Raw genomic sequence first — 18532 nt, forward strand, 5'->3', positions numbered from 1 at the left:
ATTATTTTAATAAAAAATTCTAAAAAAATAATTTGGAAAAAAAAAAATTCATTTGTGCAAACTTTTAAATTTTGACCCATATATTGATTGAATAACAGGCAACACGATATAGTCGACCTAAAAGTGATATAACGTATCTGATTTTACGCATTGTTCAGGAGATAGAAAAAACTTCTTTATTTCGGATTTAATTAATTTAAAAGGTTTTCGATAACAATAATAGTATTAAGCATAATTAAAATAAAAAATAATAAAAAACTAATTCTAATATATTTTATGTTAGATACGTATTATCACAGCCATTTGTTTTATATAATTTACCAGTTATGCTAAGTCACTATTTATGGAAGTAGAGGAGTATTAAGTTGCAATATTAAAAAATAGTCAGTTGAAAATAATATTTGTTTTTATTAATTACACTTTTGTTATTTCATTTTCGTTCCCCGAAGAAAAATTAAAAAATTCATATATTAACACAAGTTTCTGACAATAAATAAAAAATAGCTTTCTTATAGGTAACGAAGTAACTTCTTCGTCGAAATTAAGTTTAATTTCTATTTTACCACAAGGTGTGTATTTCATTGCTCTGATATGGTAGTACATAATAAAATACACACTTTTACAGTAGGGTCCCCTACTTTTCGTCTAGGACGAATCGATGGGTATACCAAATTCTCTTCATAGTTTTTGATGAAATCAAACTTAATCCTTTTTACTGCATACGGAAATGGATTAGTCCTTGCAAACAGAGTTTGTTCGCAGTAATTATTCGGTATGCATGTTTGAATGGACTGAATCTGTCTTCATTTGCGTATGTCCTTTTTCTAAAAAATTTTAGAATTATTAGAATTTTAAAATAATTTTTTTTTCAACAAATAACATTTTTATTTTGATAACCACATCCATCACTCCCTATTATAGTAGGCCTGTCGTCTTGGAAATTCGTTTCGAGGTAATCGATAATAAATGAAGCAAAAGTAGAGGCATTTAGGCCTGCATCATTTTCTGTAAACCAATAACATTTTGTGTGAAATCAAAAAGTCGTGACAGCAAAGTTTGGTTTTATAATAAAAGGCGGCCACTTAACATGGGACAGACTTTCACGGCTTGTAGATCTTGAGTTAAAACCAAAAACTCACGCTTTTCTGCACGCAATTTATTTTTAGCTTTTTCTTCACGAGCTTTTGATTAATGTGATATGTGTAACGTTTATCTGACAAATTGCCTTCTTTGTAGTTGCTGCATTCATCGCAATGATTTTTTTTTGACAACTGAAAGCCAATATTTCTTTCTTTTACAATATTTGAAAATGTGCAACTTGAAAGAGGTTTGTATTCAGAATTTGAGTCGCACCATTTTTTATATTCTTCATAGATGCATGTTATATTTTTATATCCTATGTATGTTATTTTTAAACGTAAGCTCAACATAAAGCGTACTAGAGCTTTTTCTACAATAATGTGAAGGAAGTTTTGGCAAACTATCCAAAAACTTTACAAAATCATTTTTCTGCACCCCATTTTTTGAAAATTTAATGCTCTTTCTATTTTGTCATCACAAGAAAATTTATCCCATACTTGTTTTTATTCAACCATTACTGAATAATTTTTTCTTCTAGTTCAAAAGTATTAAGTAAAAATTTTTTACAGACTTGAAGGTTCTCTCATTCATCATAAGGTATGAAATATCCCTTCGAAAATTTCCTGCGAAAAGTTAAGATTGTAACTCTCTTAACTGTTTTTACAAGGGAAATCACTTATATTTGTTTCTGATCCCAAGACATGTTTCGGCAAGAATTATTGAATAGCTGTAATCGGTGATTTTGTCGGGTCTATTTTTCTTTCTTCTCTGTTTTTTATATTTTTCTTTTTTGAATACTAAAACCACTGCACGCTTTTCCATATTCACGTTTATTTTTTTTTTTATTTTTGATGTCATTTGAGTTATTTTTGATGACGATTTCTTAGCTTACTCACATTATTATCACAACTATTTTCTTTATTTTCTAAGACTTCAGTTTGTGTTTAGTTAAATAATTAAGCTTCACTTGATTGTTTAGGTTCAGTAGCATGTCTTTCCAGAATTTCTTCTAAAATTATAGGACCCGCATCTGATATTTCTTCATTTAAAGTACAAGTCTGCAGAATTATTATGTCATCAATATTCGCAACCGTAGGTTCTGCAACTTCAATATTAGCAACAACAACAGGAGGTGCAGTTTTCGGTTTTAAAGATTTTTTAATCATATTCACCATAAGCTGGCCACGGGAATGCATTATGATTTTTCTGGATGATAAAGAATCCGCTTTTACTAAAATTTTTCACCTTAAATGTCTGTCTTTTAATTAAAAAACTTACCAAAAGTTATTTGAACTCGTAATTTTTATTGTGTAAAGCAATTCAGCAGACTTATTTTTTGGTAGTGAATTAAAGTATCTGCAACCATACGAAAATTTTAATAACAAAAAGCAAATAGGTATGTGAGCTACTTTAACGTATCCACAACGTAATTTTTTATTGTAATCTTTAGATAAACTAACTTTTCCAAACCGAAATAATTAGAAAAACAAAATTATTAAAAACAAAAATAACTTAGACCTAATTTATAAAATTCCAACATTGACAATATTTTTTAAAGTGACACTTAAATTACTGCACGCTAATATTCTAATTGTGTGAAGATGCGTTATTTCACTAAAAATTTTTGTTTTAGAGCAGATACAGTATTTCATTTTTGCGCCTTTTCTCATAATATTTTATATCAGCTCACAAAACTGAATGAGATAATGTAGCTGTGCATTTTTTCAATAAATATTTTGCCATAAAAAAAATTGTCAAAATGTAGATATGTTAAATCACTTTAAGGTCGACGATATACATACTTCTTTATTTTAATGTATGACGTACATACTCATTTTTTTTTAAATACATAAAAAGTTTTGCAATTTAGAAACTCGTTCCTGTTATTTTACAATTTGGTTCATCTGAGGTTTATATACCTTTTTTCTTTTTCCTTATTCTTTTAATCAACAATTTACTAATCCTCTCTCTCCCAGTTTTATTAACAGATTCAAAAAGAATATTCTTCTACATTTTGATTCCCTGTTTGATGCCTACTTATTTTTCAAAAAGCAATTCAATTTGCGATAAATACTTTTGTTTTCAATACTTTTGTTTTATGATAAATACTTTTGTTTTATGATTTCTTTAAATTTATTATTTTCAATTGAAAATTTTGAAAATAAGATGTATTTTGAAAATATAATTGTATAAATTGGGTTTCTTTTGAAAAAGAGGTTTTTTGGAAGATTTTTTCCCAGGAAGTATTTGTCAATTTTCGGTATGGTCTTTAACACTGACATACTTTGCAACAAATTCAACTTTGACGTGCGATATTTTATGTGTAGGGCACAAAAAGCGATCGCATTCCCCCTTTTTTAAATAATTTAGATTAGACTAAATTAGAATGATTTAGATTTAGACAAACTTTTTTATAAAATTATTTAATCAAAACATATTTTAATTCATGATTTTTCGATTAAAGATGGAAGGAAAAAATGTTCTTAATATTGACCTATGCGCAAATGTTTGTATCTATTACTGACAGTTTGTGTTCCTAATACTGACAATGTAATTTCAAATGTTGGAGTCTATATTCTATATATGAATAATGGCCCAAAATTTTTTAAATAAAATTCAATAAAAATTTAATAATAATAATAATTTAGATTTATACGGATATTTCATCTTGCTTAAAAAAAAAATTAACAATTTATCAAATTGTAAAATAAAAAACATATTTTATATTGAATTTTTTTTTATTTCTCTGTTTTTATTGCAACTAAGTTTTTTAAAAACCTATCCAGCAATTTTTACTTCACGTTTTGAGGGTGTGAACCGGGGTGTCCAATGACAGGGGTTCAACCATGTTAAATTCTCATCTTATATCAATAAAGATATATCCGTAGGCCTTCTTCTTTTGAGACGTCGTTCTACATTATTTTCTAGGATGTTGCGGATTTGTATATTCTCATGTTGGTGGATTCTTATATCATGTTTGATCGAGTAATTTTTTATTTCTTCTTCAACTGTGGTTATATTTAAATCTCTGTGTAATGTGCTGTTTTTCACATACCAAGGCGCATTCGTTATTGTTCGAAGGATTTTATTTTGAACAGTTTGAATAATTTGATAGTTGCTTTTTTTGGTGCAGCCCCAAAGCTGAATGCCGTACGTCCAAATTGGTTTAATCATCTGTTTGTAGATTAACAATTTGTTGTATAAATTAACTTCCGAACTTCTTCCAAGTATCCAATTGAGCTTTCTTATTTTAATATTTAATTCTTCCTTTTTCTTTTTGATATGGGCTTTCCAGTGTAGCTTCGCGTCCAGAGTCATGCCCAAGTATTTCGCCTCGTTTGCAACTTTAACTGGTTGGTGATTTATTAACAAATTAATATTGTTTATTTGCCTGTTTGTGAAGTTTACATGAATAGATTTATTTTCGTTAATCTTGATTCTCCACTTTTTCATCCAAATTACTACCCTGTCAAGAGTAAATTGAACTTTTGCCGAGCTTTCATGGACGGTTTTACCTACTGCCAAGATGGCTGTATCGTCTGCAAATGTTGCTGTGGTGGTATCAGCAAATTGTGGGATGTCCATTGTGAATAACAGGTACAGGACTGGGCCGAGGACACTTCCTTGAGGTACACCTGCATGTATTTCTTTCAGCTCAGAATATTCTTCGTTTTGTTTAATCCTAAAAGTTCTTCGATGGAGATATGACTCTAGTAAGGTGCATATCGATTTTGGTAGCACTTTATTTAGTTTGAAGAGTAAACCCCTGTGCCAAACCTTATCAAAGGCCTGGGCAACATCTAGAAACACAGCAGAACAAATTTCCTTTCTTTCTAAGGCATTTTCAATAACATTGGTGATCCTATGCACCTGATCGATTGTTGAATGATTGCTTCTGAATCCAAATTGGTGGTCTGGAATAATATGGGCTTCATTTATAATTGGTAAAATGCGAGCCAATAGTAGCCTTTCAAGAACTTTGGAGATTATGGGAAGAAGCGAGATCGGTCTGTATGATTTGATATCATGAGCAGGTTTACCAGGTTTAAGCACCATTATAACTTCAGCTACTTTTAAGATATCAGGAAAATATCTCAATCTTAGCGCCGCATTAAATAAGTATAACATTTTCTTTATCGCAATAATAGGTAGCTCTTTCAAAATAACGGCCGAAATAAGGTCAAACCCAGGCGCCTTTCTATTGTTTAAGTTTTTTATTTCTTCCATTAGTTCTGCCATCGTTATTTTCCTGATGTCCAGGTTATAATAATTTACCAGGATACGAGCATTTTCATCTGCTGTTTGTCGGGGAAGCGGTTTAAATATATTTTCTAGGTAGTCTGCAAAATAAATAGCTTTGTCTTTATCTGAAATAACCCAACTAGAGTCCTCTTTCCTTAGAGGGGGAATTTGAAGCTTTGGATTCTTTATTCTTTTTGTCAATTTCCATAGCGAGTAGTCTGAATCTTTGTTAGCCGATAGATTACTAAGTTTATTTTTCATTGTTTCGTTTTTTCTGTCTCTTAATAATTTTTTAACTTTATTAGTCAGCTGGTTTAAATTCAGTTTATCCGAAGGTGCCCGAGAGTGTTGCCATATTCTTCGAGCCCTTCGCTTCTGCCTGATCAATTTTCTAATTTCAATGGGATATAAAAAAGTGTCATCATTATTATCCTTGCTAGGTGTGTTGTTCCAGACCGCATTTTGCACATGTGTTATGAATTTGCATGCTTCATTTTCAATCTCTTGAGTTGATTTTAAAGATGTTTGGAGATTTATAACATTACTTAAATTCTCACGGACATTGCTCCAGTTCGTCGATTTATTATAAAGGTAAGGTCTTTGAATCTTGGTAATAACTGTGTCACTTACTGTTAATATAACTGGTGAGTGATCCGAGCTGAGATCAAAGCTTTCACTGACATGAGCATAATTATCCGATAGTCCTTTAGTAATAAAAAAGTCAATAAGATCTGGAAGACGATTCGGATCTGCTGGCCAATAAGTAGGTTTACTACTTGATAGGAAGTTGCACTTTAATTGAGTTGCAGCCTCGTATAATGCTCTGCCTTTGGGGGTGATGATTCTGGAGCCCCAGAAGGTATTTTTGGCATTAAAATCACCTCCAATTATGAAGTAGCTCCCAAGACACTTTAGCATATCTTCATAATCCAGGACTTTTAGGCTATGTTTGGGTGGACAGTAGATGGCCGACACTTTAATTCTTTTGTTGTTTATGTTGGTTATTACTGATGCAATTTGCATAGATTGCTTCTCAATGTTAGGTGAAGGATCATGTTTAATACTATTTTTTATAAGTATACTTGCTCCCCCCTTAGCCCTGTTTTCAGGATGTACCGCATTGTATGGAGTATATCCCCTAATGTGAATATAGCTTTCTTTGGTGAAATGAGTTTCGGATATCAATCCTACGTCAATTTTTTCTTTATGCAGGAAGTACTCTAGTTCTTGGGTGTGATTCAAAATTCCATCTGCATTCCATGTCATAATTCTTAATTCATTCGTCATTTTTTGTTTACTCTTTGGTTAAGTTTATTTTCTATCACTTCGATTCTATCACAGATTAATTTTTCATTCGATTTTAATTCGTCAAGTCTAGTGAGGATTAGCTTTAGTGTATTGTCTATGGAACTTATATTAAATTTCTTACTATCACAATCATTATTACTAAATTTAGCTGCTTGCGCATATGTCAATTTGTTTCTTATTGCACTATTCTTTGGTGTTTCAACGCTATTAGTAGGTTTTAGACTACTAACAGTGCCACTATTTGGAGGTCGCCCAGTGACTTCATATTTACCAATGTTTCTTTGGTTGAGGGAAGGAGATTGAATTACCATTCTTTGTGATTTTATAGCAACGTTTCTTTTCTTTTGCAGCTCTTTAGCTATTACACAGCCTCTGTAGCTAGCTGGATGATTACCCTTGCAATTGACACACACAGCAGGAACATCTCTCGAGATTGTACAATTCGCGGTAAGATGAGTTCCTCCACATTTAACACATCTTGGCGTCTTTCTGCAAAAACTTTTGGTGTGGTTAAATCCTTGACACCTTTTACACTGAGGTATTTCTTTTCCAGTTCTTTTGATTGGCTCGATCTTCACTACTAAATTTAGGATACCTCTAATTTTGTATATATCTTCTATTTTTTCGCACTTATCAAAAGTAAGCATAAACAGCGGAAGTTTTCGTTTTTGGACTACTTGCTGACCCTTATCATCGATAGATCTCTCTGTTTTAAGTATATTTACAGCGTCTAAGATATTATAGCCCTGATTTTTAATGTCGGTTATAATATCCACTTTCTCACAAGACCAATGTAGACCTCTTGCCATAACTTTGATTGGTCTATCTTGTTTATTCTCATATGTAAACCATTCAATTTTTTCGCTGTTTAATTTCTTAGCTATGGTACGATAGTCATCGCTGTTTTCTGTATTGAGTTTCCATACGTTATTATTTAAAGAAGTAATTTTATAATTTTTCGTAATTTCACCAATCAGAACTTGAATTTTTTTATAATTTTCTATACCAACTACATTTATTGGTGGAGGTCTTCTTACGCTAATCTCTTGCGCATCATTTTGTTTTGGTTTTTGTTCAACTGCAGTGATTTTAGCAGTATTAGGGATATCTGTCGCTACTTCAATAGATTTATTTTCAACAGAAGTGATTTCAGGGGAAGATTTCGCTTTTCTTTTCTTAACTTGCCTTTTAGTTTTCATTGTAATTTTTCCCGAATCAGTTTCGAAACCTGTAAGCACGCTGCTATCAGAATCAGTTAAATTATATTTATCTGCTACAGCCGCTTTAATATTACCAACTGTATGTCCTATATTTTTACTGTTTTCATCCAGTTGAGATTTTAAAGACATATTTTCTGTTTTTAATATGTTAATTTCATCCTGCATTTTACGAGTGACTGACTCAATTTCTATTAGTTTTTTCTTCAGGAGCTCATTTTCTGCCATAATCTGGTTGCTATGCTCAGTAGTTTTGTCAGGTGATCTGACAATCTTTTTGCTTCTCTGAAAAGGATTAGAGTTGATTTGACGACCTTTGTCGTTTATGTCCACAGTAGCATTATCCAGCACCATAGCCTGTGACTTCACCATAGGTGCAGAGCGGTCGCATTCTGACGATCCGTGGGAGCCCACTCGCACACTCTCACCACGTACCGGTTCTGGGCATCCGAAACCCTGTTCCGTAAGTTTATTGTTATTCTTGATTTGATCCATTTTTATTTTTCCTGTTTTCGCATTAGTTATATTGGCTACATTCTAGGATGTATTGACCAGCCGCCACCTCGAGGAGGTTATAACTAACACTTGGGACTACGTAAGCTAGAATCGCTATCCCTAGAAAGCTTTAGCTCTCTTACGCAATCCCCCGGCGGCTTTATATTGAATTAAAGAGAAAAACATGTAGAATTGACTTGAATTTGTTTTAAATGTATATCTTGTTAATTTGCAAAAAATATAGTAGGATTTTATTATTATTACAATATTAGACAACAAAAATTAACAAGAAATTTTAATTCTTGAAAAAAAAGCAATTACATACATAAATTCTTTGCATTATTTTGCTCTGATCTCTATTTCATATATAACATTAGAATACATATATATACATACATAATCACAATGGCTTTTATGTATCAACATAATATTTACCATACATATGTATGTATTTATATTCAAACAAAAAAATTCGTAGAAATAAAGTAGTCTAAAAAATTATAATTTTTATAAATTTTTATAAAAATTGTAATTTTTAGACTATTTTTTTCTTTTTGCATTTTAAAAAATTTCCGTAAATTGATTTTTTTTCCGTAAAAAGAGACTTTGGTTTAATTATTGAATTCTGTAAAATTGAAACTCTGTATAACGAACTTCCGTTAAGCAACGGATGAGTATATTGTGAATATAGATACTATAAATATTGTGAAATTTATTAATGGTGACAGAAAATTTCTTTGATATGCATATATATTTCTATTACCTATTTTTCAGCCGATGCAACACTTTTAGTAGCTATGGAATGTGATGTCACACCCGGTTCATCGATAGCATCAGCATCGGAGAAACATGCCACAGAAATTTCAAGTCAACAAAAACTGACACCACATAAGCAACATAACACCTTAATGACTACTGTAAAAACTTTAGCATCCGTTGCAGGCTCATCGGATAGCACAAATAATAAATTATCTAGTTCAGGTTCGGATAAATTAATAATAACAACATCAACTACAACATCAGCATCAATTGCGGTTCAGCAGAATAGTGTGCTTTCTTCCCAGAGATTACATACTGCCGTGCAACGCTTACCATCTACAACATCATTTCATCACCATCACCATCACAGAATACATCACCATCCGCCGGTTAGTGCACAGTCGTCATCGCATCCGCAAATACAAATTATTCATCAAATTAATAATCAGACCAATGTAAAACCGTTTCAAATACAACAGCAACAGCAGATCCAGCAGCAACGTTCTATATTTCCAAATGTAAATAGCCCCCTGCAACAAAAAATTCAATTAACAACGACTCCTATTTTTATTCCCAAGCAAATACCTCCTAAAGTATCAAAAATAAAAATTCAACAGCAAATGCAACACCAAAAAATTATAGCAAGTACAACACCTTCAGCAGCAGCAATAGAAGAGCCTTCGATAATAACAGCCACTACGGCAAATTCAACCACAAACGCAAATTTATCGATAAATTCTAAATCAACTTTGAACGTTAAGACTAGAAAAGCTTCGACTCCTCCACCAATATTACAATCAAAAATATCACAAAATCGGCAATCACAAATATTGCAACCGAAAATTCAAATTCAACAAGTACGAGCAACCTTGGAATCCTTGACTACGGAACACGCCATTGTTGAAGAGTCTGACCCTTTGGCAATTGATAATACAACTGTCTTACCAGATGAAAATAGCTCAACATCTTCAACAACAATTGGTCAACAGGATGGTAATAGGCGTACACATTCACATAGTTTGCGGCGTAATCCAAGGATAATTTTTAAACCGATTCCGGAAAAGTCGCTTGTAACAGCAGGTAAATTATGAGATTTTTATTTTCAAACAGAATTTAAAAATAATTTTATGATTTTTAACATTTCAAGTCACCACAGTCACAACAACTACAACTAAACCTGAGAAAGGAGTACGATCAAGTTTAAGAAATTCGACGATAGCTTCATCGGCCAATTCTGTGTCATTTGCTACCAGTTTAGTTGCAACAAGCCAAGGAGCAATCGGAACTGGAAGCACACAAACCATTTCTTCTGCTAGCACAATGCGGGAAGTAATTGCCGCTGCAATACCGGGATACAATATGAAGTCTCGACCAAGGCGTTCTAATAAAAATAAATTGTCAACAGCTGCACAAATTGAACAAACAAAAGATGGTCGAATAGATTTGGAAACGCCTGATTCGATTTTATGTGGAACTAACCTAAGAGCTTTATTAAACAAACATACCTTTTCTTTGTTGCCGCCATTGTATCAGTATAATTTAGTTCAACTGCTGCCAGCCTGTGACAGGCCATCTAATCTAGAACCATTAAAATTAAAAAACTTAGATAATCCTATGGACACTACAATACCAGCAATTCATTTGAATGCTTCAGCCTTAAATAACGAATTCTTCGCTAGAGCTTGTTTAGAATGGCGTGAGCGTTTGACAGAAGGGGAATTTACTCCTGAAAATCAGGTGAAATTAAAAAGTGAAGCTGAACGTGAAAAATTGAGACTAGATCCATGGAAATTGAAACATTTCGAGCCTATATGGGGTGATAAAAGATTAAAGTCGTCGCAAGTTAATACTTCAGTATCAAATACTCCAACAGCAACATGTACGACTTCAACAACCACTGTCGTGCAATCAGTATATGCAGAAACATCACCTCCATTAGCAAATGTTACATCTTCGCAACCTGACGTAAATTCAGCAAGTGAAAATAATATCGCCACAATAACAAGTTTGATATATAGTAGCGGTACCAATAGTAGTAGTAGTACCAATAGTAATTATAACGATAATATAAGTAGTAACTCAAATAATATTTCACAACCTGCAACAAATAAATCGCTAAAAATTTCTGTGGTAAATAGTAGTAAATCTAATAACAGTAGTTTAACAATTTTAGATATGCCCACAACATCGTCATATAAAAAAGTTCAATTAGTAGTAGCAAATAATGAAAGTTGTAAAAATACAGATACTAGTGGCAATCACCATTTACCTGAGAAAACCACGATAATGCCGCAGGGAACAAAAACTCCGACAAGCATTACATCAACAACAGAAAACACGACTGAAATAAAAGCGAATGACAGAAAAAGTGCGAATATATTTTCCAATTCAGCATCTGATTCTTTGAAAAATTCCTGTTCAAACACTAACGATGGTATTAATAGTAGTAACAGTAGTATTAATGAAAAAAATAATGGTAAACAATTATTAAGTAATGAAACTCCAATATTAAGACCAGCTCTTAAGACGACAATCAAACTAAATAAATCAATAACGTCAATTTCTTCGACAAATTGCGGTTCAACTATAGCTAGTGTAATTAGTTCGACAGTACAACAGCAGCAACCAAAACAGTGTATTAATAACAGTAGTAACACCGTACCATCCCCATCTTCATCAACTTCATCAGCATCATCGACTGCATCAACTTCTTCAGCTGCCTCATCTGCATCATCTTCACCCACATCTACTAATTCACCATATTCCGACACAGCTGTTAGTGGCAAATCAATAGATTCAACAGACTCGCATAACATTAACAGCAATAGCAGTTCTACTACTTCAATTGTCACACATAATAGTTCAAATAAGACCGTATCTACAAATTCTATATTAACGAGCAAACACGAAAATATTTCAGTCAAATCGGTCATTCACACAAGTTCCGCATTACAAGTAAGCTCTTCACAAAACATTTTAAAAGGTTCTGAAGTTTGTTCACCATTGGAACTATCTAACAATAATGTCCTACAGGAAGATAGACGGCAAAACATTAAATTAGAGCACGATAACGAAACAAGTAATAGTAATGATTATTTAAGTGAATGCAGTAGTAGTAATGATAATAATAATAAAAAGAATTACTGTGTAGAAATGTGTAACTCCAGTTTCAATGACAACTTGAACGAATCTCATTTACCGAACCAAATCGTTGACAAAAATTGTAAACAAGCTACTACGCTAGCTCCTGAGAAATGTGATAAAGCTTTAATCGAAATTAATCAAAGGAAATCTTTTACTAATCCTTTATTAAAAACCAATTCATCGAAAATTTTGCTTAAAAATGGTGATATAGTTTCATGTAGTATTTCTGAAAATGAAAATTTAGAACGGCGACAAAAAGAAAATCTGATAGGTCCTGTTAAAGTTGAAGAAGTAGATTTACCTACAGAAGGCAATTTTCAACATTATCACCAAAGTCATTTTGAAATTGAAAACTTAAAATCTAGAACTCTCAAAAGATCTTCTTCCAGCCCACAATTTGGACGAAGTGAAAATAAAATTTTAAAATTAGAAGAAAGCAAAGTAGAAAATAAGGAATTTATGTTAGAATCTCACTCTAAAATTAAATTATCCATTGTTAAAAATGAAGTAAAATTTTCATCATCGGAGCCATTTTCAACAGATCTGGTGGAAGATAAAAATAATAAGAGTACAACTTACTCTGATCAATTCCAAGAGCATGAGCTTTCTATGAATGAGGTAAAGGAAGGTTTACTTTTAGATCAAGTTGAACAACGCCAGTTACAACAATTAAATGAAGAAAATGTTATGCAGTTTCAAGAACAAAATTCTGATTTTACAAATATAATGGACAGCTGTGACATTGGGGGTGCCACCACTGCTAGTATAAGCACTGTTGCTACATCGGGTAATCTTCAAGACGATAGTTGTTCTAACAATGACATTTTAAGCGAAAAGACTTGTAACAGTTTAGAAATTAATAACAAATTAGAACTCAGTAATGACTTATATGATAACAGCAACCAACATGGCATTAATGGTAAGTATTTAATGATTTGCAACGTGAAGGATCATTTTCTAAATTATTATTTGTAGTGGGGTTAGCTTCAGAAGAGTGTATTGAACATGATGTTGATAGTAATGAAGGGCGACCTGAAACAGATGCAGACGTTTTAAATGAAAACGATGTTGGATCAAGCGACTATCAGTTATCTGAAAGTGCTAATACGGAAAATGGATTTAATTATGAATCAAATGCAAATCCCGTTCCGATGGTATCTATTCAACAAGCAAAGCGACCACTACCGTCAACAGATATTTGTCAAAGCTCAAATTTTAATTTTCAACATGGAACTTTCACATTTCAAAATCAAACCATAAACGAAATGGATGCTGAGCAAAGTCATCTCCAAAAAAAAATACAAATCGAAGAAGCTAAAATTGGGAGTTATCATCACCATTTGGATCAAGATCTTTATAACAGCACGATAGATGAAGAAGAAAATCATTTACAGGTGAAAGAAAATCAGGATCATCAAGATATATTAGATGATTTAATTGTTTCTGAGGATTTAGCCAACAGTAACTGCACCTTAGATCGTAATAGTGCTATAGGAACTTTATTAACTTGTTCTGAAGATACAAATAGTAGCACATCAGCCTTAATAGATTGTAGTGCAGCAATAATTGGCAATGGTAGTGGAGCCAGTAGTGGTGGAAGTAATAGTAATAATATAACTAACTCGCCTAGTGATGTTGATACGATAAATGAAATAGAACCTAGCTTGCAACCAATATGTATTGACGACGATCATATTGTGCAAAAAATTGCTGATGGCGAAAATTATTTAATTGAAAATGATCACATTATTTCAGGCAATTGCGGTAAGATCTTAATGACTTATGAAAGTTGTTATACTAATTGGTAAAATTATTTCTAGTTATTCCATCCACTAGTAGTTCAGTAATTCTAACTGAAATTCAAGCTGGGAAAAATGAAGTTCAAACAAGTATACCAATTTCCAGTTCCTCGTCTTCAATTATAACATCATCGTCGCCTGTGATTGTGCTACAATCCCAAACGGAAAATTATCTATCAACTCAGGAACACCACCCTCAATTGCTTGAAGTGCGTGAACAACAACAACAACAACATTCGCAACAGCTGCAACAGTCACGACAACAACCTTCTCAACAACCAACTAAACAAAATCTTCTATCTAGCGAAGAAATTTATAAACACTTGAAACATGACTGGAATTTTGGGATTAAAGTTGAGTCAAATCAAAGCGTCATGATGGACTCAACTTCATCCTCGGATTTCAATATTAGTGACACTGGGATTATCCAAAAAAGTATTACTGTTAATAATAATGACAATCAAAACGTCTTACATGATTCAGAGCAACAGTTGCAACACGTAGAAGAATCTCATCAGTTCCAGCGAATAGAACAGCCTCTTCAACAGCGATTGCAGCTTCATCAAAAACAACAACCAAATATAAATAAAGATAATCTTCAGATAAAAAGTATCGAGATTTCTGATGGCGCAATTTCTGCTTCTAGTAATAATATAAAACTTAATTTAGATAAAGAAAATGTTGAGTATCAATATCAACAGCAAGATCAAAATCAACAACTCGTGAATGACCAACAAAACGAACAACCTTTAATTGGTGGCAATAATTCACAGGTACGAAAATAAACCTAACAAATGATTACTTTGCACATAATAAATTTCTGAACATTTTCAACGGAAATTTTTAATAATTGTTCTAACCTCCTATACTTATTCAAACGTAGCTTCTGTTCAATTACCTGAGATTCTTTCTCTTGTTTTTTTTACTGTAACCTATTTTTTAAATGACTTAAAGTAGAAATTTGTGAAGATTACATTACAAATATGTATTTTATACAGACCTCTTAGTACATTATAGGAGTTTATGCTTTTAGCACGTAACATACACATATACTAGTGCATAAAATATACTCGTATACATGTATATATTTTACATATTTATATATATATATAATATACTTATATATACTTATATATATTTATATAAATGGATGGAGGATATATTTCTGAAGAGCTCTTAATAATATTTTAGGTAAAATAACAAAGGTATCTATTAATATTTGAAATATTTAATATTAATTAAAGTTACTAATTGAAGAATAAAAGTCAACATAGATTAAGGGATTTTTTTCATTCAATTGAATTAACAGCTTTACCAATAATTTGTAAAACAATCAGATTTATTCGGTATTTTATATTTTTTTTTAGATTAAAACAGAAATGGATATTCCAATGACAGTTGCAGAAATGGAAGTCTCTAGTACTGTCGCTAGTAATAATTCAGTCAATTCAAATGATAGTTTTAGTAATCAATCGATTAGTGATGTTTTAAATAACGCAACCCAAACTCAAAATTTACCACAACAAAGCACTACAAAACTTATTATAACAACAACAGGAACTTCACAAAATCAAAATATTCCTGCTGGTACTATAATAACAACTTCGGCTGATGGCAGTTTTATTATACAGACTTCATCACAGAATACAAGTAGTATGCAGCAGCAACAACAAAATCAATTGCAGCAACAGATACAACATCACATGCAACAAAATTTGCTGCGTCAACAAAATATGCTGGGATTACAAAATGCAGGTGTTAGTCAGCAACTACAGCAACAACAGCCCGTACAAACAAACCAACAAACTCCTCAACAAATAGTATTGAAAAATATTAATCCAGGTGCTGTAACACATTTTTCTACAACATCAGCCCAACAACCGCAACAACTCCAGCTCAAAATTCAATCACCGCAAGCAATTTTTCAACAGACGCAACATCAGCAGCCGCATCAAAAACCTTCTCAGCAAATACATTTGCAGTCAGTAACACAGTCTCAATTGCCAACAACTAATATACAATTGTCTTCGCCTCAACAGTACCAAGTTCAACAAGTCCATCAACAAAATATAGCTGGAAAACTTATTGCGACCAATCAAAAACTACAATTTTCCCGTGCTGGAAATGCAGCAACAAATTTTCTCGCTGTAAATAATTCTGTTCCTTCTTCAGGTACTGTAACAGTTCCTTCTCAAACTATCAAAGTTATTCCTAATTCAGGAGGAATTTCATCAGCAATAACCCCGCAACGATCTAAATTACTCACAACGCAACAACAGCAACATCAACAAATTACTCAAGTCCATTCACAGCCAAGCAACAAAGGCAGACGTTCATCAAATAAACTTCCGCCAGGTGCGGTGAACCTCGAAAGGAGCTATCAGATTTGTCAAGCTGTTATACAAAATAGTCCTAACCGACACCAGTTAACGGCTCAGCTAAGACGACCACCCCCTTCCCTATTGACATCATCAAATAATAGTGCAAATATCACAGGTTCAATTGCTTCTAATAATACTATTACTATTCAGAAGAAAACCGACGAGCAAGTTATAACTCCAGGACGAACTGTGTATAAGGTATAAACATTTAAAATCGTTATATTTGAAACATATTTTATGTTTATATAAAATCAATTATGTAGGTTATCGGGCCAAGACTTGGATTTCCTAGAAAAAAATTTGTTCCAAGGCAAGCTTCGCCAACTTTAATTCGTCACGTTTATACTACAGCTGGTACTGGTATACCAAATGGCGCAAATCAAAATATACAGTTGCAGCAACCTGGAGCTCAGCAAACAATTATACAAGGGACAGACCAATTACAACATGGTAGTGGACATTATGTGCTCATTCACAGAGCCAATGTTGGCGCTGCCGATAATCAAGCACCTCGAGCTTCTAGTGCTCCACCAGCTCAAAATCAAGTAGTAAAAGTGAAATATTTTAAGAGATATTTGTTTCATTGTATCGAATTTTTAGCAAATTCATGGCGTTAATGGTGTACCTATAAGTGGTCGAGGAAGACCAGCCTCTGTCGATGTTGATACAGCAAATACTGTTCAAGAAATACAGAATGTTGGAGGTCAGAATGCGGGAGCTCAAAGCGTTACAAGAAGAATAGTCAATAGCCAAGGTACATGCTTAATTTATTTTGAAATCGAAATAAAACACTTTATTTTCTTTTCTTTTATTTATTTAGGAGGGATGTATAGTGATATTAGTTTAGATCAAAATAATTCTCAAACTGCAACGTATATAGTTAACACTTCGTCTGTTAATAGTAATCCAATAATTGTTTCTAATAACAACAATAACAATTCATTAAATGCATCAGTTGCTGTAACATCAGTAGCATCAGTAGCATCAGCAACAGTATTGTCAAATACAGTGGTAACAGCAGCATTAAATAATACGAATAGCAATAATAACTTAATTAATAATAATAGTAGTTGTCACAATAGTAGCAATAACGGCGATAATACTACGTCACAGAATAATTATTCATGTTCTTGTTCGTTAAATGCTATGGTTATATGTCAACAATGCGGTGCGTTTTGTCATGACGATTGCATTAGTACTTCAAAATTATGTGTATCCTGCGTGATTAGGTGAAATTTCTTAATATTTCATTATATTATTTATTGAGAAATATAAGACAGAAATAGAAAGAAAAAATAAATATTGAAAAATAGTTTTTCACGAAATATCGCCGTTTTATTTAAGTAGAATATAGAAAATTTACAAAATTAAACGCAAATTGTACCGCAAATACAAATTCAGCATCATATAAACATAAAGAAAATAAACTACATTACCATGTTGAAAAATACATGTATATATATTTATATATATATATTTACATATATAACCGCATTTAAATGTAAATTAAGCAAAAAATCAATAGTAACTAGAAATCTTTCAAGATTTTTAAGTATATTAGACTTTCCAATAAGGCTTTTTTTTCTAATAAAATTTCTTTAAATTAAAAAGCTACAGAAAAACTCATACACTTGAACATAAATTAATTTACTAATGAATTTATCCTATAAATATAATACCAAGAAATGAAATAAGGAATTCTCATTTTGTTTATGAATGACTTTAGGTTGCATTCTAAGAGTGAAAAAAGTATGAAACCAGAACAAGTTAATGTTCTTAAGAAAAACATTGAATTATAAAAAACAAAAACAATTTTTATAAAAGAAAGAAAATATTTGTAAATTTCGCAACTAAAGTTTGAACTTGATACTAATACTTACCACCCCAAAAACTTTTCATTGGGTATAGATATCTGAATTATTAAAGATTTATCAATTTTTTTTGTAATTGTAATTATTTCCAGTAAATTTTTAAATTATTATTAGATAAAAATTTTGATTAGAAATTTTCAGAATATGTAAATATTGAGTGGTGCCTAATTCAAGATATTTGTACAGAAATTATTCATATTCTACATTAAATTTGATTCATAAATATATAAAATATA

The 18532-nt window shown here is 31.9% G+C and overlaps 1 protein-coding gene across 4 annotated transcripts in view; it reads left to right on the forward strand.

Annotated features, from left to right (window-relative positions):
- Positions 1-18511, forward strand: part of LOC129606456 (polycomb protein Asx) — a 40206-nt gene extending 21695 nt beyond the window's left edge. For all 4 annotated transcript variants that reach the window (XM_055516794.1, XM_055516795.1, XM_055516793.1 and 1 more), the window contains 8 exons: positions 9117-10181; positions 10249-13164; positions 13221-14009; positions 14066-14817; positions 15412-16623; positions 16689-16970; positions 17026-17179; positions 17246-18511. In XM_055516794.1, coding sequence (XP_055372769.1) covers positions 9117-10181; positions 10249-13164; positions 13221-14009; positions 14066-14817; positions 15412-16623; positions 16689-16970; positions 17026-17179; positions 17246-17658 — 7583 coding nt within the window. In that variant the 3' untranslated portion in view covers positions 17659-18511. The remainder of the gene's footprint in view (positions 1-9116; positions 10182-10248; positions 13165-13220; positions 14010-14065; positions 14818-15411; positions 16624-16688; positions 16971-17025; positions 17180-17245) is intronic.
- The last annotated feature ends 21 nt before the right edge of the window (positions 18512-18532 follow it).

This window comes from Condylostylus longicornis, unplaced genomic scaffold, assembly GCF_029603195.1.
Source record: "Condylostylus longicornis isolate FDR11 unplaced genomic scaffold, ASM2960319v2 ptg000018l, whole genome shotgun sequence".
In the NCBI taxonomy this organism is placed as follows: Eukaryota; Metazoa; Arthropoda; class Insecta; order Diptera; family Dolichopodidae; genus Condylostylus; species Condylostylus longicornis.